At 51.2% G+C, this 23,926-nt stretch overlaps 1 protein-coding gene across 2 annotated transcripts; it reads left to right on the forward strand.

Moving 5' to 3' along the window:
- On the forward strand, positions 1-22,559 carry MON1A (MON1 homolog A, secretory trafficking associated). Of its 2 annotated transcripts, XM_032161532.2 has the most exons (6): positions 1-255; positions 18,104-18,243; positions 19,455-19,940; positions 20,546-21,311; positions 22,028-22,175; positions 22,274-22,559. In XM_032161532.2, exons 2-6 carry the CDS (start codon positions 18,117-18,119, stop codon positions 22,412-22,414), a joined length of 1,668 nt encoding a protein of 555 aa, XP_032017423.2. In that variant the 5' UTR covers positions 1-255; positions 18,104-18,116; the 3' UTR covers positions 22,415-22,559. The 2 variants fall into 2 exon arrangements, with proteins under 2 accessions (XP_032017423.2, XP_032017424.2); XM_032161533.2 differs by lacking the exon at positions 19,455-19,940 and having other exon boundaries at positions 54-255.
- The last annotated feature ends 1,367 nt before the right edge of the window (positions 22,560-23,926 follow it).

Consider the following 23,926-nt stretch of genomic DNA (forward strand, 5'->3'; position numbering starts at 1 on the left):
TCGGGCTGAGCGGCTGGAGCTGGGCCTTGGCCGCGAGAGGCCGGCGAAAGCTCTCTTCCTGCACCGGCGGCCGGGTGAGGGCGGTGGGAGGGCGAGGTGCCTGCGCTGTGGCCATGTCTGTGTACGCAGGGGGCCGGGGCCCCGCGAAGCTGTGCCCTCAGGCCGGCCCCGGCCGGACACCCTTACCCCTCCAGGGGTCCGGCAGAGGGCAGTGACCGGCACCTTCTGTGCGTCCTGGGCCCCTCTGAGAAACAGGTGAGTTGACTGCCAGCCCACGTGGCCTGGATGCACCTAGAGACTGGAGAGCTGTCATTTTTGGAGGGAGGGGCTTGAAGACGGGGGCCTCCAGCCATCAACGCTATCGTTTGCAATGGGAAGACTATGTCTCCCTGGGGTCCCTCAGCCGGCTAGCCCCCAGCTGGGGAATACAAAAGGCGAGATCTGCAACCCATCCTTTGATTGGGAGGGCGAGGTCCGGTAGGGGGCAGTGGCCAGGTAGGACTCTCCCCACCCCCCCACCCCCGCCCCGCCAACAAACGTACACATATTCGGCCGGTAGAGTCTTCTCAAAAAGCAAGAGAGGTGACTGGGCTGAGCGGGGCAGCACCTGGAAGGGGCTTGGGGCTTGGGGCTTGGGGCTTGGGGCTTGGGGCTTTGCTTTGTTGTTTTTAGACGGAGTTTCACTCTTGTTGCCCAGGCTGGAGTGCAGTGGTGTGATCTCAGCTCTCTACAACCTCCGCCTCCCAGGTTCAAGCGATTCTCCTGCCTCAGCCTCCCGAGTAGCTGGGATTACAGGCATGTGCCAACACGCCCAGCTAATTTTTTGTATTTTTGCATTTTTTTAGTAGAGACGGGGTTTCACCATGTTGGCCAGGCTGGTCTCGAACTCCTGACCTCAGGTGATCTGCCTGCCTCAGCTTCCCAAAGTGCTGGGATTACAGGCATGAGCCACTGCGCCTGGCCGGACTTTGCACCAGTTTGCCGGGTGCAACTGGGTTGTCCCTTGTACTGGGTGAGCCACCCTTTCTGGGCGCAAGTTTGCAGAGGGAGAGTGAGCACCCTTTGTCAGGGAGGGAAGTAACCGCCAGAAGTTTCAAGGACCAGACTATGATCTCAGCATGGAGTAGGCATCCTGCTGAAGCAGCCATAGCACAGCCTCACCTGGGCCTTGTCTGCCACACATCCTGTATGCTGGCACCTCCTTCCCAGACAGACCGCTCCAAAGGGTTAAGGTGAAATGAAGTGCTATCCAAGCAAGAAGAGGGAGCAGGAGTGGTAGGGAGTCAGTAGGGAGGGGCTCCTGAAGGCCTTCTCTGCTCCAAGGCTGCCTGAGTGAGAGAGGCATCCTAGAAGGGCTGATTGAGCCAACTTGTTTGGTGACATTGCTCACAGGCATAGCAGGGCAATTCTAGGAAAAGCAAGGCCTGGGGCTTCTAGAGGGGTTGTCTGAGAAAGGTTCCCTGAGAAGAGGTTTCTGGGGCTGGTTCTAAGAGACCTCCTTTGCCTAACTTCTTCAATTCTAGCCTCCCAGGAGCTTCAGTTGCACAGTTGTGACTACAATGGGGGTTGGGGTAGATTTTGCTGTGATTCACTCAGCCTCCCTATCTGAGTTTCCAGAGTAAGTATTCAGAGAGCTGTTTGCTTCATCAGGCCTCTGGCTGGACCCCAGACTGACCTAGGAGATGCTGAGATACTGTATGATCTCAGGTGGCAGGAGAACTATTGTGAAGGAAGCATCCACTAGCTCTGGCCAGCTGATCCGGCCCCCGCCAACCCTTCCCCATGCAGGTACCATGCTGGGTACCACTCAGCCACACGGCTTAGTCAGCTAAAGCCCACAAGGGATCAATGGAGAGTGGGCCCTGAGGACAGAATAAGTAAGCTATTGTAGACCTTGTTGGGGTCTTTGAACCAAAAGTACAAGGTCACAGAGCAGTGGCATGTGGCAGACCAAGGAGTTTTTTGTGGTTTTTTTTTTTTTTTTTTTTTTTGAGATGGAGTTTCGATCTTTTGCCCAGGCTGGAGTGCAATGGCGCCATATCAGCTCACTGCAACCTCTGCCCCCTGGGTTCAAGTGATTCTCCTGCCTCAGCCTCCTGAGTAGCTGGGATTATAGGCGCCTGCCGCCACACCTGGCTAATTAAGGAGTTTAGTTTAGGAGAGACTTCCAAGAGCAGCAGAGAGCCAGTTGTCTATTCCTGCAACTTCAGAGCCAGTGAACAACCAGTTAGCCTGGAGGAACTCCCAGCTGTCTATAAGACAGCTCTTTGACCTGACTCCCAGCTGTCTATATGACAGCCCTAGCCTGAAGGTGAGTCGCTTCAGGCTAGGGCCCAACTGGCTTTGCAAGGTCAGAAGCATATTTGCCCATATGCCACTGTAGGCTGAGCAAAATCTCAGAGGCCTGATTTACATGGCACAGACCACTGGATTCATATGGTATTATAAGTGCAGTCACACATGGACTGAATGCTAAGTAAGAATAATCAGGACATGCTAATGGGAGCAACTGAGTATGTAATCAAATTACATGGATTATTTCATTTAATCTTCCCACAACCCAAGGAATCAATACTACCATCCCATTTTATAAATGAGAAAATTGAGACCAGGCCAGGTTAATCCAGGTCCCTCTAACTTCAGAGCCATTGTTCCTGAACACCTGACTACTACCAGTGATGAGTCTTCCCCACAGGCAGGGGTTTCCAGAAGCCACATCGTAGGTGTGACAGCTGGGCATTCTTCAGAGATCTTTCAGTTTTCCCTTCCATTTTTCTTTTTTAATTGCCTGAGGGATAAAAACACAAGTTCGGCTGGGCACGGTGGCTCATGCCTGTAATTCCAGCACTTTGGGAGGCCGAGGCCAGTGGATCACCTGAGGTCAGGAGTTTGAGACCAGCATGGCCAACATGGTGAAACCCCATCTCTACTAAAAATACAAAAATTAGATGGGCATGGTGGTACACACCTGTAATCCCAGCTACTCGGGAGGCTGAGGTACAAGAATTGCTTGAACCCAGGAGGCAGAGGTTGCAGTGAGCCAAGATCACGCCACTGCACTCCAGCCTGGGCGACAGTATGAGACTCCATCTCAAAAAAAAAAAAAAAAAAATCTCTGTCCCAAATATGTTTGTTGGCTGGATGTGGTGGCTCACACCTGTAATCCCAGCACTTTGGGAGCCCTAGGAGGGAGGATCTTCAGCTCAGGAGTTTGAGAACAGCCTGGACAACATACTGAGACCCCGTCTCTACAAAAATAAAAATTAAAAAATTAGCCAGGCGTGGTGGCACGTGCCTGTAGTCTCAGGTACTCAGGAGGCTGAGGAGGAAGGATCACTTGAGCCTGAGAGGCCAGGGCTGCAGTTAGCTGTGATTGTATCACTGCACTCCAGCCTGGGTGACAGAGTGAGATTCTGTCTCAAAAAAAAAAAAAAAAAAAATAGAACTCCTCCCACATGTGGCTTAAAGCCATACTGAAATTTGTGGCGGGTCACAGGGTAACCTTCAATCCAGAGAAATAAAGCAGGACAAGAGGGGTAAGGAGCAGGGATATTGATAAGGTAATGCTTGAGCAGCAACCTGAAGGAAGTGAGGGACTGAGTCACATAGATAACTAGCCCAGGCAATGGAGTAGGTGAAGTGGGGTGCAGGGGGAAAGTTCAACAAGGGCAAAGTTCTTTTTTTTTTTTTTTTTTTTTTTTTGAGACGGAGTCTCGCTCTGTCGCCCAGGCTAGAGTGCAGTGGCACAATCTCGGCTCACTGCAAGCTCCACCTCCCGGGTTCACGCCATTCTCCTGCCTCAGCCTCTCCGAGTAGCTGGGACTACAGGCGCCCGCCACCATGCCCGGCTAATTTTTTGTATTTTTAGTAGAGACGGGGTTTCACCGTGGTCTCGATCTCCTGACCTCATGATCCGCCCGCCTTGGCCTCCCAAAGTGCTGGGATTACAAGCGTGAGCCACCGCGCCTGGCCAGCAAGGGCAAAGTTCTAAAGTGAAAGAGTGCCCAGGAGGCTTAAGGAAAGCCAGGAGGCCACTGTGGCTGGGCTGAATCACAGTTAGTGGGGAAAAAGGATAAGAGATGAGGTCAAAGAAGTAATGGGGAAGGAGTTATGTTGAGTGGGGCCTTGTGCACCACGGTGAGGAAATTGGCTTTCTCACTAAGTAAGGTGGGACCATTACAGAGTTGTGAGCAGAGGAACTGCATGACCTGAGTTCTGTATCAAGAGAATCACTTTGCTGTAAGAAGCACAGATTATGCAGGGACAAGGGCAGAAGAGGGGAGACTGGATAGGAGACTGCTGCAACAATCTCCTAGAGAGACACTGGTGGCTTTGACCACAGTGGTAGTTGTGGAGGTGACAAGTGGTCAGATTCTGGATATAGGCATTTCCCACTTAACATCAGTAATCTGTTTCATGAAAATTGGACATTCTGTGTGAAATCATTAACTTAATATATTTTCCATTGATTGATTGATTGAGACAGGGTCTTGCTCTGTTGCCCAGGCTGGAGTACAGTGACACAATCACAGCTCACTGCAGCCTTGACCTCCTGTACTCAAGTGATCCTCCCACCTCAGCCTCTTAAGTAGGTGGGACTACAGGCATGAGCTGCCCCGCCCAGCTAATTTTTTATTTTGTAGAGACAGGGTCTCACTGTGTCAGCCAGGCTGGCACTCAGTAATTTTCTATCAGTTCTATTTGGAATGTAATTTGAAGCTTAAATGCACATTACTTTGTTAAAAATATAGATAAGATTTTAATGATGTAAGTATACATATTTTCTGTATAAACATACACTGGGCCAGGTGTGGTGGCTCACACCTGTAATCCCAGTACTTTGGGAGGCTGAGGTAGGCAGATCACTTGAGTCGAGGAGTTTGAGACCAGCTTGGGCAACATAAGGAGACCCTGTCTCTACAAAAAAATTAAAAAATTAGCCAGGCATGGTGGCACATGCCTGTGGTCCCAGCTACTTGGGAGGCTGAGGTGGGAGGATCACTTGGGCCTGGGAGGTTGAGGCTACAGTGAACCGTGATCACACTATTGCACTTTGGCCTCGGTGGCAGAGTGAGACCCTGTCTCAATAGATAAATAAATAAAAATAAGCTGAATCAATATAAGTTTGGTATATTAGTTAACTATTGCTGTGTAACAAATTATCCAAAAACTTAGCAGCTTAAAATGACAGTGTTTATTATCGCATACAGTTCTTGTGGGTCAAGAATTTGGGAGTGGCTTAGCTGGATGGTTCAAGCTCAGGGTGTCTTATTAAGTTGAAGTCATCTGAAGGTTTGACTGGGCCTAGATGATCTGCTTCTGAGATGACTCATTCATGACTAGCAAGTTGGTACTGGCTGTTCACAGGAGGTCTCAGTTCCTTGCCATGAAGTTCTCTCCATAGAGCTGCTTACATGTCCTTACAACATGGCTGATAGCTTTCCCTAGAGGGAGTGATCCAAGAGAAAAAGGCAGAAGCCACAATGTCTTTTATGACCTAGCCTCAGAAGTCACACATTGTTTTTTCATTTTTTTTGAGACAGGGTCGGCTCTGGCACCCAAGCAGGAGTGCAGCAGTGCAATCTCAGCTCACTGCAACCTCTGCCTCCCCACTGGGTTCAAGTGATTCTCATACCTCAGCATCCCGAGCAGTTGGGATTACAGGCACCTGTCATGACACCTAGGTAAATTTTGTATTTTTAGTAGAGATGGGGTTTCACCATGTTGTCCAGGCTGGTCTCAAACTCCTGACCTCAACTGATCTGCCCATCTTGGCCTCCCAAAGTGCTGGGATTACAGGCATAAGCCACTGTCTCCAGCCACACATTGTTATTTACACAGTGTTCTATTGGTTGCATAGGTCAGCCCTGCTCAGTGTGGAAAGGAAGTATGCAAAGTCATGCATAGCAGGAGTTGAGGATCACTAGAGACCATCTTGAAGGCTGACAACCACAGCTGGATATTAAAAACAAAAAGGCGGCTGGGCGCGGTGGCTCACGCTTGTAATCCCAGCACTTTGGGAGGCCGAGGAGGGCGGATCACGAGGTCAGGAGATCGAGACCACGGTGAAACCCCGTCTCTACTAAAAATACAAAAAAAATTAGCCGGGCGTGGTGGCGGGCGCCTGTAGTCCCAGCTGCTCGGAGAGGCTGAGGCGGGAGAATGGCGTGAACCCGGGAGGCGGAGCTTGCAGTGAGCCGAGATTGTGCCACTGCACTCCAGCCTGGGCGACAGAGCGAGACTCCGTCTCAAAAAAAAAAAAAAAAAAAGGCATTCTATGGTGAAAATGTTAACTAGAGACATTTTGCTGGATGTGCCTATATTCTGAAATAGAACTGACAGGATTTGCTGATGGTTTGGTATACGAGGTGTGGGAAAAAAAAGAGATGCCTAAGGGATGACTCCAAGTTTTTTTTTTTTTTTCCTATGAGACAGAGTCTCGCTCTGTCACCCAGCCTGGAGTACAACGGTATGATTTCAGCTCACTTCAACCTCCGCCTCTCCAGTTCAAGCGATTCTCCTGCCTCAGCCTCCTGAGTAGCTGGGACTACAGGCACGTGCCACCATGCCTGGCTAATTTTTTGTATTTTTAGTAGAGACAGGGTTTCACCGTGTTAGCCAGCAAGGTCTCGATCTCCTGACCTCATGATCTGCCTGCGTCAGCCTCCCAAAGTGCTGGGATTACAGGTGTTGAGTGCCTGGCCGACTCCAAGGTTTTTCACCAAACAACTGAAAGGATGAGATTGTCTTTCTTGGCCAGGTGAGGTGGCTCACACCTGTAATCCCAGCACTTTGGGAGGCCAAGATGGGCGGATCACAAGATCAGGGGTTTGAGACTAGCCTGGCCAACATGGTGAAACCCTGTCTTTACTAAAAATACAAAAATTAGCCGGTGTGGTGGCACACGCCTGTAGTCCCAGCTACTCGGGAGGCTGAAGCATGAGAATCGCTTGAACCCGGGAGGTGGAGCTGAGATTGCGCTGTTGCACTCCAGCCAGGGCAACAGAGAAAGACTGTCTCAAAAAAAAAGAGATTGTCTTTCTTTCGTTCTTTCCTTTCTTTCTTTCCTTGCTTTCTTCCTTTCCTTCCTTTCCCTCCTTTCCCTCCTTCCCTCCCTCCCCTCTCCTCCCCTCCCCTCCCTCCCTCCCTCCCTTCCTTCCTTCCTTCCTTTCTTCCTTCCTTCCTTCCCAGAGTCTCACTCTGTCACCCAGGGTGGAGTGCGGTGGCACGATCTCAACCTCCGCCTCCCAGGTTCAAGCTGGAGTGCAGTGGCACAATCTTAACCTCCACCTCCCGGGTTGAAGCGATTTTCCTGCCTCAGCCTCCCGGGGTAGCTGGGATTACAGGCATGCGCCACCACACCCAGCTAATTTTTTGTATTTTTAATAGAGACGGGGTTTTACTGTGTTAGCCAGCATGGTCTCAATCTCCTGACCTCATGATCTGCCTGCCTCGGCCTCCCAAAGTGCTGGGATTACAGGTGTGAGAAACCGTGCCGGGCTGACTCAAAGGTTTTTCACCAAACAACTGAAAGGATGAGATTGTCTTTCTTGGCCAGGTGTGGTGGCTCACACCTGTAATCCCAGCACTTTGGGAGGCCAAGGCAGGCAGATCACTAGGTCAGGGATTTGAGACCAGCCTGTCTAACATGGTGAAACCCTGTCTCTACTAAAAATACAAAAAATTAGCCTGTGTGGTGGCACGCGCCTGTAGTCCCAGCTACTTGGGAGGCTGAGGCACGAGAATTGCTTGAACCCAGGAGGTGGAGCTGAGATCGAACTGTTGTGGTAAGCTGAGATCGCGCCACTGCACTCCAGCCTGGGCAACAGAGCAAGACTGTCTCAAAAAAAAAAAGAAAAAGAAATTGTCTTTCTTTCTTTCCTTCCTTCCTTGCTTCTTTCCTTTCTTCTTTTCCTTTCCTTCCTTTCCCTCCTTCCCCTTCCTTCCTTCCTTCTTTCTTTCCTTCCCTCCTTCCTTCCTTCCCTCCTTCTTTCCCTCCCTCCCTCCTTCCCTCCTTCCTTCCTTCCTTCCTTGACAGAGTCTCGCTCTGTTACCCAGGGTGGAGTGTGGTGGCACAATCTCAACCTCCGCCTTCCGGGTTCAAGCTGGAGTGCAGTGGCGCGATCTCAACCTCTGCCTCCCGGGTTCAAGTGATTCTCCTGCCTTAGCTTCCCGGGGTAGCTGGGATTACAGGCATGTGCCACCACACCCGGCTAATTTTATTTTTAATAGAGACGGGGTTTCACCGTGTTAGCCAGGATGGTCTCGATCTCCTGACCTTGTGATCTGCCCACCTCGGCCTCCCAAAGTGCTGGGATTATAGGCGTGAGCCACTGTACCTGGCCGTCTTTCTTTCTTTCTTTTTTTTTTTTGAGAAGGAGTCTCGCTCTTTCACCCGGGCTGGAGTGCAGTGGCGCGATCTCGGCTCACTGCAGGCTCCGCCCCCCGGGGTTCACGCCATTCTCCTGCCTCAGCCTCCGTGTAGCTGGGACTACAGGCACCCACCACCTCGCCCGGCTAATTTTTTGTATTTTTAGTAGAGACGAGGTTTCACCGTGTTAGCCAGGATGGTCTCAATCTCCTGACCTCGTGATCCACCCGCCTCCGCCTCCCAAAGTGCTGGGATTACAGGCGTGAGCCACCACGCCCGGCCTCTTTCTTTTTTTTTTTTTGAGACAGAGCTTTGCTCTTATTGCCCAGGCTGGAGTGCAATGGCATGATCTCGGCTCACTGCAACCTCTGCTTCATGGGTTTCAAGTGATTCTTCTGCCTCAGCCTCCCAAGTAGCTGGGATTACAGGCATGCACCACCACACACCTGGCTAATTTTGTATTTTTAGTAGAGATGGGGTTTCATCATGTTGGCCAGGCTGGTCTTGAACTCCTGACCTCAGGTGATCCACCCACCTCGGCCTCCCAAAGTGCTGGGATTACAGGCATGAGCCACTATGCCCAGCCATGAAATTGTCTTTTACTGAGATGGTGAAAACTCTGGGAGAAGTGGTAAGTGCCTGTAGTCCCTGCTACTCGGAAGGCTGAGGCAGGAAGTTCACTTGAGCCCAGGAATTTGAGGCTGTAGTGCATGGTGGGGTGATGATTACACCTGTGAATAGCCACTGCACTCCAAACTTGGTGACAGAGCAAGACCCCATCTCTTAAAAAAAAAAAATTGCTACCACACGTGGCTAATTTTTTGTATTTTTAGTAGAGATGGGTTTCCCGTGTTAGCCAGAGTGGTCCCAATATCCTGACCTGGTGATCCGCCCACCTCAGCCTCCCAAAGTGCTGGGATTACAGGCGTGAGCCACTGCACCCGGCTTTTTTTTCTTTTTCTTTTTCTTTTCTTTTCTTTTCTTTTATTTTTTTGAGACCGAGTCTCGCTCTTTCACCCAGGCTGGAGTGCAGTGGCGCGATCTCAGTTCACTGCAGGCTCCGCCCCCCGGGGTTCACGCCATTCTCCTGCCTCAGCCTCCCACGTAGCTGGGACTACAGGCGCCTGCCATCTCGCCCGGCTAATTTTTTTTGTATTTTTAGTAGAGACGGGGTTTCACCGTGTTAGCCAGGATGGTCTCGATCTCCTGACCTCGTGATCCGCCTGCCTCGGCCTCCCAAAGTGCTGGGATTACAGGCGTGAGCCACCGCTCCCGGCCTTTTTTTCTTTTTAAAGACAGGGTCTCTACCGGCCAGGCATGGTGGCTCAGGCCTGTAATCCCAGCACTTTGGGAGGCTGAGGCGGGCGGATCACGAGGTCAGGAGGTCGAGACCATCTTGCCTAACATGGTGAAACCTCGTCTCTACTAAAAAATACAAAAAATTAGCCGGGCGTGGTGGTGGGCGTCTGTAGTCCCAGCTACTCGTGAGTCTGAGGCAAGAGAATGGCGTGAACCCAGGAGGCGGAGCTTGCAGTGAGCTGAGATTGCGCCACTGCACTCTAGTCCAGGCGACAGAGCCAGACTCTGTCTCAAAAAAAAAAAAAAAAGACAGGGTCTCACTCTTATCGCCGAGGCTGAAGCGCAGTGGCACGATCTTGGCTCATTGCAAGCTCTACCTCCCGGGTTCCAGTGATCCTCCCACCTTAGCCTCCTGAGTAACTGGGACCACAGACACGTGCCACCATGCCTGACTAATTTTTGTATTTTTGTAGAGGCAGGGTTTGCCATATTGCCCAGGCTGGTCTTGAACTCTTGGGCTCAAGTAATCTGCTTGCTTTGGCCCCCCAAAGTGCTAGGATTACAGGTGTGAGCCACCACACCCAGCCAGGAGCAACTTTTTAAGGAGATGACCTCGGAAGATCTCTACCGTAGTACAGTTGTTGAGACAGAGTCTGGCTCTGCCACCCAGGCTAGAGTACAGTGGTGCAATCTCAGCTCACTGCAACCTCCACCTCCCAGATTCAAGCAATTCTCCTGCCTCAGCCTCCTGAGTAGCTGGGATTACAGGCATGCGCCACCACACCCGGCTAATTTTCATATTTTTAGTAAAGACGGGGTTTCACCAAGTTGGCCAGGCTGGTCTCAAATGTCTGACCTCGTGATCCACCCTCCTTGGCCTCCCAAAGTGCTGGGATTACAGGCGAGAGCCACCGTGCCTGGCCAGGAGATGGCCTTTTTAAGGAGTTCAGTTTGAGGCATATAACCTTGGGATAACATGAAGTAGACAGTTAAATGTGTGTGCCTCTTTAAGTCAGAAGAGAGACTGCGGCTGGAGATTAAAAAAATAAATAAATAAATTACTAATATGTAGAGGGAATTTAAAACTATGAGACCAAATGAGATCACCAAGGGATTGAGTGAAGACAGAGAAGAGGTCCAAAGACTGAATTCTGTGCCCCTTTACAGTAAGAACTGCAAAAAGGACTCAAAAGGAGTAGTCCATGAGGTCAGAAGAGAGCCAAGAAAGGAGTGGTGTGCCATAAAAGAGGAGAAAATGTTTCAAGAGAGAGGAAATAACCAGATTATCTATTGTTTATGGGTGAAGTAAGATGATCCTGGAGGTCGTTAGTGACCTTGATGGGAGCAGTGTTGGTGGAGTAATGGAGGTGAGATTCTGTTCAGAACTGGTTTAGAGAGAATGGGAGAAATGGAGAGGCTATGGCAGAGACAATTCCTGCTTTCCAGATATCCATGAGCTCCATATATTTCCCAGTCCCTCTGGCCACATCACTGGTTCTGGCCAATGTGAGCTACGAAGTATTTAAGAGCTGGTATGTGATCCTCCATCTCTGTCTTCCCCTGCCAGGTGATGTGGAAGGCATGTGTTCCAAATGGCTTCCATAGGGTGCTAGTGACTTGGATTCCTGAATCACTGCTTGGAAGGGAGCTACTCTGAATTGCTACCAGTCCCACAGTAGATTTTGTGTGAGCAAAAAATAGGTCTATGGGTCTGGGTGCGGTGGCTCATGCCTGTAATCCCAGCACTTTGGATCCACCAAGGTGGGCAGATCACCTGAGGTCAGGATCACCTGAGACCAGCCTGGCCAACATAGTGAAACCCCATCTCTACTAAAAATACAAAAATTAGCCAGGCGTGATTGTGGGCGCCTGTAATCCCAGCTGCTCAGGAGGCTGAGGGAGGAGCATCGCTTGAACCCAGGAGTCGGAGGTTGCAGTGAGCCGAAATGGCGCTGCTGCACTCCAGCCTGGATGACAGAGTGAGACTCTGTCTCAAAAAATAAAAAAAGATCTTTGGGTATAAAACCTCTAGCATTTGGCATCCATTTTTTACACAGAATAGTCTAGCCTACCTGAGTAATGCAAACTCCAAACATTATTTGCCATTTTTTTTTTTTTTTGAGACGGAGTCTCGCTCTGTCGCCCAGGCTGGAGTGCAGTGGCGCCATCTCGGCTCACTGCAAGCTCCGCCTCCCGGGTTCACGCCATTCTCCTGCCTCAGCCTCCGGTGTAGCTGGGACTACAGGCGCCCGCCACCGCGCCCGGCTAATTTTTTTTTTGTATTTTTTAGTAGAGACGGGGTTTCACCGTGGTCTCGATCTCCTGACCTCGTGATCCACCCGCCTCGGCCTCCCAAAGTGCTGGGATTACAGGCGTGAGCCACCGCGCCCGGCCATTATTTGCCATTTTGAGGGGGTTTGTTTGTTTTTTTATAAAGGGCAACAGAAAAATGGGTTGATAGCTAGTGGGGATTGTAGAGTTAAGGGGAAGTTTGTTTTGTTTTAACTTTGAAGTAAAACAAACATATAGAAAAGTTCACAAATCACAAGTATAGCCCAATGAATTATTACAAAGTGAACACCCCCAAAGGAGGGTGTATTTTGTTTGGTTTTTGTTTTTGAGACAGGATCTCACTCCCTTTACCCAGGCTGGAGTGCAGTGGTGTGATCACCGCTCACTGCAGCCTGGACCTCCTGGGATCAGGTGATTCTCCCACCTCAGCCTCCCAAGTAGCTGGGACTGTAGGTGCATGCCACCACACCTGGTTAATCTTTTGTACTTTTTGTAGAGATAGGGTTTTACCATGTTGCCTAAGCTGGTCTCAAACTCCTAGGCTCAAGTGGTTTGCCCACCTAGGCCTCCCAAAGTGCTAGGATGACAGGCATGAGCCACCAAGCCCTGCTAGGAGGGGGTTTTGAAGACAAGAAATATCACCATATTGGTAATGGATAAGGGGGAAGGGGAAACTGATAAGGAGGGACAGCTGCTGAAGCCATGTACCTGAGTAGGTGAGGGGCTGGGATCTGGTGTACACATGGAGGAGTTAGCCTCTATGGAGCATGAACAGCTCATCTTTAGTAAGAAGAGGGGGCCAGGCACAGTGGCTCATGCCTGTAATCCCAGCACTTTGGGGGGCTGAGGTGGGTGGATCACTTGAGGTCAGGAGTTTGAGACCAGCCTGGCCAACATGGTGAAACCCCGTCTCTACTAAAAATACAAACATTATCCGGGCGAAGTGGTGGGTGCTTGTAATCCCAGCTACCTGGGAGGCTGAGGCAGGAGAATCACTGAATCTGGGAGGTGGAGGTTTTGGTGAGCCAAGATCATGCTCCTGCACTCCAGTCTCCGCCACAGAGTGAGACTCTGTCTCAAAAAAAAAAAAAAAAAAAAAGAGGGAAGGCCTATTCTGGCAGATGAGGCAAGCTGGTGGTGGTAGTCTCCAGAAGTTCTCTTTTTTTTTTTTTTTTTTTTTTTTTTTTTAGTTTCGCTCTTGTTGCCCAGGCTGGAGTGCAGTGGCGTGATCTCGGCTCACTGCAACCTCTGCCTCCCAGGTACAAGCAATTCTCCTGTCTCAGCCTCCCAAGTAGCTTGGATTACAAGCATGTGCCACCACACCTGGCTAATTTTTTTTTTATTTAGTAGAGATGGGGTTTCACCATGTTAGGCTGGTCGCAAACTCCTGACCTCAGGTGATCACCCACTTTGGCTTCCCAAAGTGCTGGGATTACAGGTGTGTGCCACCACGCCTGGCCTTCTTGTTTTTTTTGAGACACAATTTTGCTTTTGTTGCCCGGGCTGGAGTGTAATCTCGGCTTACCGCAACTTCCGCCTCCCGGGTTCAAGTGATTCACCTGCCTCAGCCTCCGGAGTAGCTGGGATTATAAGCATGCTCTACCACGCCCAGCTAATTTTTTGTATTTTTAGTAGAGATGGGGTTTCTCCATGTTGGTCAGGCTGTTCTCAAACTCCTGACCTCAGCTGATCTGCCCACCTTGGCCTCCCAACGTGCTGGGATTACAGGCGCGAGCCACCACACTCGCCCTGGAAGTTCTCTTCTAATGACTTCTGTCTTCTCGGTGAAATGGAAGGCAAGGTCATTTGCTGATAGTGCTGAGTATGACCATCAGGGAAGGAGATGATGGACGTTTGAAGAGAGAAAAGATGTGAAGTTGACTAGAGGAGTAGGAAAGTGAGGAGACATAGAAATGTAGGGCATTCTGGCCAGGCACGGTGGCTCACGCCTGTAATCCTAGCACTTTGGGAGGCTGAGGTGGGCGGATCACCAGGTCAGGAGATCGAGACCATCCTGGCTAACACAGTGAAACCCTGTCTCTACTAAAAATACAAGAAGAAATTAGCCAGGCGTGGTGGCGGGCGCCTTTAGTCCCAGCTACTCGGGAGGCTGAGGCAGGAGAATGGCATGAACTGGGGAGGCAGAGCTTGCAGTTAGCCAAGATAGCGCCACTGCACTCCAGCCTGGGCAACAGAGCCAGACTCCATCTCAAAAAAGAAAGGAAAAGAAATGTGGGGCATTCCAGGCCGGGTGCTGGCTCACACCTGTAATCCCCAGGACTGTGGGAGGCCAAGGCAGGCAGATCGCTTGAGCCCAGGTGTTCGAGACCAGCCTAAGCAACATGGCAAAACCCTATTTCTACCAAAAAATACAAAAATTATCCACACATGGTGGCTCATGCCTGTGTTCCCAGCTACTCAGGAGGCTGAGGTAGGAGGATCGCTTGAACCCAGATAGGCCTGGAAGCCCTGGCCACAACCCTGGTACTGTCAGGAGCAGCTTGCTCTTGGCCTGCACATGGGCAGACTCATCTCTCAGAGCCCACTCTGGCTTTTAGGATGGCTTTGGAATTACTGATCTATGAGATTTACATGTGGCCTGTGCGTTCTTGCGCAAGACTTAGACATGCCCTAGTTTCCTTGGCATTCAGCATCCTGGGCCTTGTGGTATTGCAGTGGTTGTTTTGGATTGCTTCTCTTAGTCTCAGTCTCAGAGGGGACCTCTGTGGATGCTACCGCAGGTTCCTGTTGAGGGCATGCAGCCTCTATATAGTTCCTCTGGCCCACTGTCTGACAAGGCAGCCTGTGCCTTTTCCTTCTGGGCTCTGACCCTTGCTGGGAACCATTACTCTTGATTGTCCTAGATGGGATTGGGGGCCTAGAAAATCCCTAAATTATCTCCCCAACCTTCTTTCTTTGGTTTTATTCTGTGTGCGGTGATGCTGTTGGCAATGATGCCCAACCCCCTATGTGCTCTGTGGTCCTTCAGGCTCAGTGCAGGAGTGGCCACCAGGCCAGCTATCAGGATACAGGCTCTGCTTCCCTGTCTGTTTGCAAGTGGAGCTTCTGCAAAAGATTCAATTAAAGAAAGAATTACATAACTTAAAGGTGACAAAAAGAAGAGGTTGAAAATTAGTTCTTTAGGCACACACATAAGAGCTGCCTGACTGGAGCTATGCCAAGTCCAGAGAGAATGTTCTTGGACATAGACTGGCTGGCGCCACACAAATGCTACTGATGGTGATGCTATCTGTTTGGGACCACCCTTTTCATGAACTTTTTTGAACACCTACTTTATGCCATGCTTCCAGGGAAGAGTCATTTGCCCAAGGTTACACAGCTAGGAGGGGACAAGAGCTCAGTTATTCCCACCAGACTCTGTGTTCTGGGAGGCAGGCTCAGGTCTACTTTGCTCACACTAACACCAGTGCTTCCTGGGCCCCTGGCCTGCCTGCAGTGTTTGCCCCATGAGTCTCTGCCCTTCTAGTCCATCCAGCTAGATCCCTCTTTTTTAAAGGATTGGTACCTGGAATGGATCCCCTGTTGGGTGAACTGTATGTTGCCTGACAAGTGAGGATCCTTCAGCCTGCCATTGAAGGACCCTAGAGGCCAAATAAGCCTTGCTACCAGCCTCGGTGAGCCACCCAGCTAGCTCTGTTACCACTGACATTCACTTGTGGCCACCTCCACCTAGGCCTGGGGCTGTGGAAGGACAAGGAGATCTGGCTGAATCTATCCTGGCCATTACATGGGCACTGAGAGTTGTCATGTCTATAGTTGTTTTTAATTGTTAAGACAACTCCTTGTGCCAAATTCAAAAGGTATAAAAGGATATTTAGTGAAAAGCAGGGCTGCAGCCTGAAGACAAGCCTGTTGCCTGTGTCTCACTTCTTTCTCTACAAACACCTAGGTATTCAAAAAGAACTATTGGTCAGCTCAGTTAATTTTTATTTTTATTTATTTTTAGTTTTAGTTTTTTGAGACAGAGTCTCACTCTGTTGCCTAAACTGGAGTGCAGTGTTGTAGTCACGGCTTACTGCAGCCTTGACTTGCTGGGTTTATGTGATCCTCTCACGTCAGTCTCTCCAGTAGCTGGGATTACAGGCGCATGCTACCATGCCTGGCTAGTTTTTAAAATTTTTTGTAGAGACAGGGTCTCACTTTGTTGCCCCAGCTAGTGAACTACTGAGGTCAAGTGATCCTCCCTCTTTGGCCTCCAATCTTTGCTAAGATTACAGGAGTGAGCCACTGGATACAGGATGCAGAGTTGTTTCAACTCCCAGATCCAAATCCAGCACTTCTTTCCTGTAGTAACGTTGGGCAAGCTCCTTAAGCTCTCAGTGTCAGTTCTTTCATCTATAAAGCTAGCCTGACAAGAACACCTGCCTCATAGAGGCGTGATCAAGATTAGGTAACTTAATCCACAGAAACTTCTTAGCATGATACGCTGACACTGAATAACTGTTAGCTGCTGTTATCAGTTTGTTTAATTATTTACATTTTATGTACATTTTCTAAAAGACCAGGCTGGACCTGGTGGCTCATGCCTGTAATTCCAACATTTTGGGAGGCTGAAGTGGGAGGATTGCTTGAGCCTAGTAGTTTGAGACCAGCCAAGGCAACATGAAAAGACCTTGTCTCTATAAAAAATACAAAAATTAGGCTGGGCACGGTGGCTCACACCAGTAATCCCAGCACTTTGGGAGGCTGAGGCAGGCGGATCACAAGGTCAGGAGTTCAAGAACAACCTGGCCAAGATGGTGAAACCTTGTCTCTACTAAAAACACAAAAAGTAGCTGGATGTGCTGGCAGGTGCCTGTAATCTCAGCTACTTGCGAGGCTGAGGCAGGAGAATTGCTTGAACCCAGGAGGCGGAGGTTGCAGTGAGCTGAGATCGCACCACTGCACTCTAGCCTGGGTGAGAGAGCAAGACTCCATCTCAAAAAAAAAAAAAAAAAAAAAAAAATAGGCAGGCGCAGTGGCATGTGCTTGTAGTCCCAGCTATTCAGGAGGCTGAGGTGGGAGGATGGCTTAAGCCCAGGAGGCAGAGGTTGCAGTGAGCCAAGATCATGCCACTGCTCTCCAGCCTGGGCAAGAGAGCCAGACCTGTTTCAGAAAAGAAAGGCCGGGCACGGTGGCTCACACCTGTAATCCCAGCACTTTGGGAGGCCGAGGCAGGCGGATCACTTGAGGTCGGGAGTTCGAGACCAGCCTGACCTACACAGAGAAACCCCATCTCTACTAAAAATACAAAATTAGCCAGGTGCATGCCTGTAATCCCAGATACCATGGGAGGCTGAGGCAGGAGAATCTCTTGAACCTGGGAGGCGGAGGTTGCGGTGAGCCGAGATCACACCATTGCACTCCAGCCAGGGCAACAACAGCGAAACTCCGTCTCAAAAAAAAAAAGAAGAAGAAAAGAAAATTAGCTGGCTGTGGCATGTGCTACTGGGAAGGCTGAGATGGGAGGATTGCTTGAGCCCAAGTCAAGGCTGCAGTGAGCTGTGTTGGTGCCATTGTACTCCAGCCTTGGCAACAGAGTGAGACCCCGTCTCAACAACAACAATCTGCCAAGAGGGGCAGATCACTTGAGGTCAGGAGTTCGAGACCAGCCTGGCCAACATGGTGAAACCCCAACTATATCAAAAAATACAAAAATTAGCCACTCATGATGGTGCACGCCTGTAGTCCCAGCTACTTGGGAGGCTAAGGCACGAGTATTACTTGAACCCCGGAGGTGGAGGCTGCAGTGAGCCAAAATTATGCCACTGTACTCCAGCCTGGGCGGCAGAGCGAGACCCTGTCTCAAAAAAAAAAAAAAAAAAAAAAAAAAAAAGACTAGAAGGAAATACACTAACGTATGAATAGTGAAAGATCCTGAATGGTAGGAAAATCTTGATATTTCTTTCTACTTTTCTGTGCTTTCGAAGTTTTTTTTTTTTTACAATGAATATGTCTTCCTTTTATAATCAGAAAAGGAACAGTATATATATTTTTGAAAGGAATTCTCAGAATCCATTTTCTAGAGATTTGAGTTAGTGGAGTCCTGATAAAGGACACTTTCCTGTACTTACTACCACTGTTGATTATGCCTGTGACCCTGCCAAAAAGCCATCGATCTTACATTTGTTTGCCCCATAGGAGAGCCCAAAGGATGGCTACTGACATGCAGAGGAAGAGAAGCAGCGAATACCCTGATGGCACATTGACTCCTTCTGATGGACAGAGTGTGGAGAGAGCTGAGAGCCCCACACCAGGAATGGCCCAGGGAATGGAGCCAGGTATGGGCAAGTGTACAGCCTCAGCCAGCTGCCAACCAGAGCAGTCTCCAGGGGGAATTAGGATTCCCAACCACTTTTTCCTTTCCACTTATTCATGCATTTGTCAGTCACTCATTGGATATTTGTCAGGTTCTGGGGATAAGGCAGGAGGCCAGGCTCATTCTGCATCTGGCTTTCCTCTCCACTTCATGTTATGCTGCTCACCCTGAGCTTTCTGGTTGCCATTGTGGGCTCTTCTTCTGTTCCCTGTGTCTACAGCACACATCCCCGGCTCCTTCTCCCCTCCTCATGATTGAGGCCTGCTCTGACCATGCTCTGTATAGCACACTAATTATTTCATAATTTTATCTCTTTATGCATATATTGCTCATCTCTCTCTTTCACAAGATTGTGAACACTTTGAGCACAGGGCAGTTATATCCCCAGTGCCTGGTACAGGGCTGAATTCGTAAGAGAGACTCAAAGTGTATCTGTTAAACTATTTTGTCAAAAAATCAATAAAGGAAGACTGACCTGGTCCCTGCCCTGAGGCAGTCACAGGCTGTGGCACCATTATAGTGGGGTCAGTCAGGAACTATGGCCTGAGTAGGGTAGGGGAGCGTTCTCCCAGAGAGAGAGATTCATTGAGTATGGGCGGTGCTCCAGACACAGGGTGAGGTGCTGCGTTCCTGCACCTTACTGGGTACCATTGTAGTTGGGGAGAAGGACAATAACTGGCAAGTGCCACAAGAGAAATCAAAGAGGGATATATAGAGTGCCTGGGGTTGGAGATCAGTAACTAACATCTTCCCTGAGAGCTTAAGTGTGACAATTAGCCAGCCACTTGGGGAGGTAGGAGACAGCCGACAGCAGGTATGGAGCTCCTGAGACAGGTGGGAGTGTGTTGAAAGTGTCTGAGAGCAGATGGATGTAGGCCAGTGTGACCAAGATGGGCAAGGGAGTGGGGTGGGAGATGGGAATGAGAGGTAGGCAGATACCAGCCACCACTGCTGCCATGAGTGGTTTGTGTCTTCTTTCCATTACGATGGGAGGAGACTGGTGGGCTGTAAGTTGCAGAGAAGTGTCATCCATGGCAGACAGTGGCAGAAGGGAACAGTGGCTTGACCCTAACAAGACAGGCAATCATGCTGGAGTGACCACGTTAGGCACCTTGCTGGTAGGAGTGTCTGCCACTAGCTACCCCTCTAAGCACCAGTGCTTTTGGCCTGCAGGTGCGGGGCAGGAGGGTGCCATGTTCGTCCATGCCCGTTCCTACGAGGACCTGACTGAGTCAGAGGATGGGGCAGCTTCTGGGGACAGCCACAAGGAGGGTGCCAGGGGTCCCCCGCCGCTGCCTGCAGACATGCGCCAGATCAGCCAGGACTTTAGCGAGCTAAGCACCCAGCTGACGGGTGTGGCCCGGGACCTGCAGGAGGAGATGCTGCCAGGAAGCTCTGAGGATTGGCTGGAACCCCCAGGGGCAGTTGGGCGACCAGCCACAGAGCCCCCCAGGGAGGGCACAGCCGAGGGGGATGAGGAGGATGCCACGGAGGCATGGCGCCTGCACCAGAAGCATGTCTTTGTGCTGAGTGAGGCAGGGAAGCCTGTGTACTCCCGCTATGGGTCTGAGGAGGCACTTTCCAGCACTATGGGTGTTATGGTAGCCCTGGTGTCCTTCCTGGAGGCAGACAAGAACGCCATCCGCTCCATCCATGCAGGTGAGCCACCTGGAGAGGGAATGGGGCGGGCTCCCCTGGCCAAGGTTCATTCATAGCAGGTTTTGGACCCCTGCAGACCAGAGGGCTGGGATGTGCTGTGTGACTGAGGATAAGTCCCTCTACCTCTCTGAGCTTCAAGGTCTTCACCTGAACAGAGGATAACAACACTGCTGGCCTCATGGGGCTGCGGTGAGGACCAAAGGTGCCTCTGACATGGGCTTTGCCTTTGGAGAGAGTGAGAATCTCCCTGGGGAGGCAACAACAACAATAACAACAACAAAATAAATATGTATATATATATATATATATATGTATCTCCCAGGTCCTGAGCTCCACCCAGCCAGCCCTTGCCAGTTGACTTAGCACTTAGCATAAGAATGTGTGTTTCAGAGGGAGCTAGTCTTTGAAGCAAGTGGCAGGGGTAGGCCCTGAGCCCTCAGGGAGAAGGAGCAATGAGTTTTTATCCTGAACATCCTTAAACCCCTACTGTGCGCAGAGCTCTGAGCGAGGAAAGGATGGGGAAAGCGAAAGAGCTGCGCTGGAAGGCGGTGTTCGGAGGGAGCTGCGGCTGAGGCTGACATCCCTCTTTCCTGTCCCGCCCTCAGATGGCTACAAGGTAGTATTCGTGCGCCGGAGCCCGCTGGTGCTAGTGGCGGTGGCTCGCACGCGGCAGTCGGCACAAGAGCTGGCGCAGGAGCTGCTCTACATCTACTACCAGATCCTAAGCCTTCTTACCGGTGCGCAGCTGAGCCACATCTTCCAGCAGAAGCAGAACTATGACCTGCGGCGCCTACTCTCGGGCTCAGAGCGCATCACCGACAACCTGCTGCAGCTCATGGCACGAGACCCCAGCTTCCTGATGGGGGCGGCACGGTGCCTGCCCCTGGCGGCGGCCGTGCGCGACACTGTGAGCGCCAGCCTGCAGCAGGCGCGTGCGCGCAGCCTGGTCTTCTCCATCCTGCTGGCCCACAACCAGCTTGTGGCACTCGTGCGCCGAAAGGACCAATTTCTGCACCCCATCGACCTGCACCTGCTCTTCAACCTCATTAGTTCCTCCTCGTCCTTCCGCGAGGGCGAGGCCTGGACGCCCGTGTGCCTGCCCAAATTCAATGCAGCCGGCTTCTTCCACGCACACATCTCTTACCTAGAGCCTGACACCGACCTCTGCCTGCTGCTTGTCTCCACTGACCGTGAGGACTTCTTTGCAGTCTCTGACTGCCGCCGCCGCTTCCAGGAGCGCCTTCGCAAGCGCGGAGCCCACCTGGCCCTGCGAGAGGCACTGCGCACACCCTACTACAGCGTTGCCCAAGTGGGCATCCCTGACCTGCGTCACTTCCTCTATAAGTCAAAGAGCTCGGGACTCTTCACCAGGTGAGGGAGGGCCTTGAGGGCACTGCTGTAGCGGGACAGGGACATGTGGAGTCGGGAGGCTGTTTGGTCCTGAGCTCTGAGATGTAGCCCTGAAGCTGCCCCCACCTTTGGAAGCAGACCAGTGTGCTAGGTCTGTTTTACTCTGGCACCAGAGACCCAGACTCTCCATCACCCCATGAGCATACCCCTCTCTACTTTATTAACCAGAAGGCCTGGAAATGCCCAATATACCCAGAGAAGGAAACTGGAACAGAGGTCTCCGGGGTCCCTTGCCCTGGAGCAACTCTACTTTAGGGGTCATTTTGGTCCAGCTCAGGAAGCACAGCCCTCTACTCCCTCCCCCAGCAGAGGGGCTGGGAAGATATGGCCTCCCTTTGTCCCTTTTGGCCCACAGGATTCCTAGCTCACCTTTCCTTTACTCCAGATCTGTCTCTCTGTTTTGGACATCTAAACTCAACCTGGCCTCTCCAAAGAGGGGTCACCAAAGACACTATGAGCTTAGGGGGTGAGAGGGGACACAGCTCTAGTCTCAGTGGGCCCAGCCCTGTCCTGGGGTGCCTGCTGTAGTGGGGAGACAATGCCCTGTCCTAAGGGAGCATCTGGAGGGTAGGACATATGATAGAGTCTTCCTGGATAGGAATAGGTGTTTCTAAATCTCTAGAGAAGACAGTGGAAGTCATTCCTTTGCAAACCCACTCCCTCCACCCCGTCTGCAGCCCTGAGATTGAGGCCCCGTACACCAGTGAAGAGGAGCAGGAGCGGCTGCTGGGCCTCTACCAGTACCTGCACAGCCGTGCCCACAATGCCTCTCGCCCACTCAAGACCATTTACTACACGGGCCCCAACGAGAACCTCCTGGCCTGGGTAAGGCAGCCCTGGGATGGTCTGGGCTTCATGGAGGTCCTAGGTATGGGCCATGAGGGGCATCTAACCTAGATGACGACCCTTTGCCCCTTCTCCAGGTGACAGGCGCCTTTGAGCTCTACATGTGTTACAGCCCCCTGGGGACCAAGGCGTCAGCCGTCAGTGCCATCCATAAGCTGATGCGCTGGATCCGCAAAGAGGAAGACCGCCTCTTCATTCTCACGCCCCTCACCTATTGATGGGAATGTGTGCGGGCTCAGCCTTCCTGGGCACACTGGGTGTGGGAAGCCATAGAAGCCTCCAGATGGGGGCTGGCCTCTCTTGCCCAGCCAGCAGGCAGGGACTGTGGGTTGGTGAGTGCATTAAAGTGCTTTGGGGAAGACACTTGTCAAGCCCTGTCACTTGTCCCTTCACCCATCCACCCTTACTCACATACAGACACTGGATCCTCCTCCCTAGCTCCTGCACAGGGGCACAGGCATATTTGAGCCCCTCTCCTCCCTCCCTTGCACCAGCATGAGGCCATACACATTCTCAGTTGGATCTTGGGCTGGGGCCGTTTTGGTTCAGTTGAAGTCCCACCATATGTAAAAGGTTTTCAGGCACCCTACTGCCCTACCCTACCTCCACCCCCATATTCAGTCTAAGCTTCTGCTGTCTGCCTCTCTTATCACTCCTGGGAGGGGCCCCCGGCTGCATGCCACAAAAGACTACCCAACCACCTTCAGATCCCTCGCTGTGGCTCTGTTTAGTGGGTTGCTGTAGTTCAGCAGGAGCTGAGCTGAGTAAGATACAGATGGTCAAAATGCGAGGAGTCTGAGCCCTGGTACTGGATGGAACCCCTGGTGAGGCAACCCAGTCTTCAGCTGAAATTCAGAATCCAGTCTCCCTTTAGCTGCAGGCCTCTGAGGAAACTGTCCCTGCTCAGGCCTTCCCATGAAGGGCTGTATGCCTCAGTTCTCCTACCTCAGCCAGTGCATTCCTCCAAATGGTCCTCAAGAGTGAGCTGAAGGTCTGAGAGAAGGCCCAGTTGACCCTCTAAGGCAGAAGTGGGCCTGCCATAATAAGAGCTAATACTACTACATGCACTGGGCCCTCCTTAGTCACCCTAGTCCCTGGCATGGCATAGGCAGACCTGCATGGGGCACCATGGATATCCAGGAGGCTTGGCAGTGAAAGCCCAGCCCCATTTACTCTACCACAGGACCCAGGGCACAGTGCAGAGAGCTTCTACTTTGCTGCCGGGAGATCTTCTAGTTCTGGCCCCAGGGAGCACAAGGCCTAGGAAGTACTTATTGGAAAAAAACTGTCCTCTGAATGTGGTCTTCAGACTGTCAGAATCACCCTCATGCAGTTTCTGAGAGTTGGGCCAGTATTTTCTGCTACTAAAATCAAGCCATGTTGAAGAATGAGCCTATATGGGTAGCAGGGACCCAGGGTACACTGGAACATTGTATTTATTGTCCCAGAAAATGGCAGCACAGCCCCTGCCCTTGGCCCCACCGTGGCTCACATTGGAATGGGCATGGCAGCAGGCTACCAGCCCAGATTCCAAAGCCTCTGGGGAGCAGCCATAGGCTTGGTGGGTGCTGTTCACCCTGCACACATGCCCTGGGTCTCTTTTATGCCTGTTTTCTGCTTTTGTTCCTCCCCTGCTCCTAGTAAGAACACCAAACCACTGGGGCCTGGGTGATGCCAGGCCAGCTGTCCCTGATTGTTACTGGCATTCTGGTCAACAGTGAGCCCCTAAG

Source organism: Hylobates moloch, unplaced genomic scaffold (assembly GCF_009828535.3).
Source record: "Hylobates moloch isolate HMO894 unplaced genomic scaffold, HMol_V3 SCAFFOLD_8, whole genome shotgun sequence".
In the NCBI taxonomy this organism is placed as follows: Eukaryota; Metazoa; Chordata; class Mammalia; order Primates; family Hylobatidae; genus Hylobates; species Hylobates moloch.

What these genes read in the sequence shown, in the direction of transcription:
- MON1A (XM_032161532.2), top strand. Translation starts at nt 18,117, where the DNA reads ATGGCTACTGACATGCAGAGGAAGAGAAGCAGCGAATACCCTGATGGC. An exon ending in CATCCGCTCCATCCATGCAG is followed by an intron (nt 19,941 to 20,545) that starts GTGAGCCACCTG and finishes TCCCGCCCTCAG; the next exon opens with ATGGCTACAAGGTAGTATTC. An exon ending in AGCTCGGGACTCTTCACCAG is followed by an intron (nt 21,312 to 22,027) that starts GTGAGGGAGGGC and finishes CCCCGTCTGCAG; the next exon opens with CCCTGAGATTGAGGCCCCGT.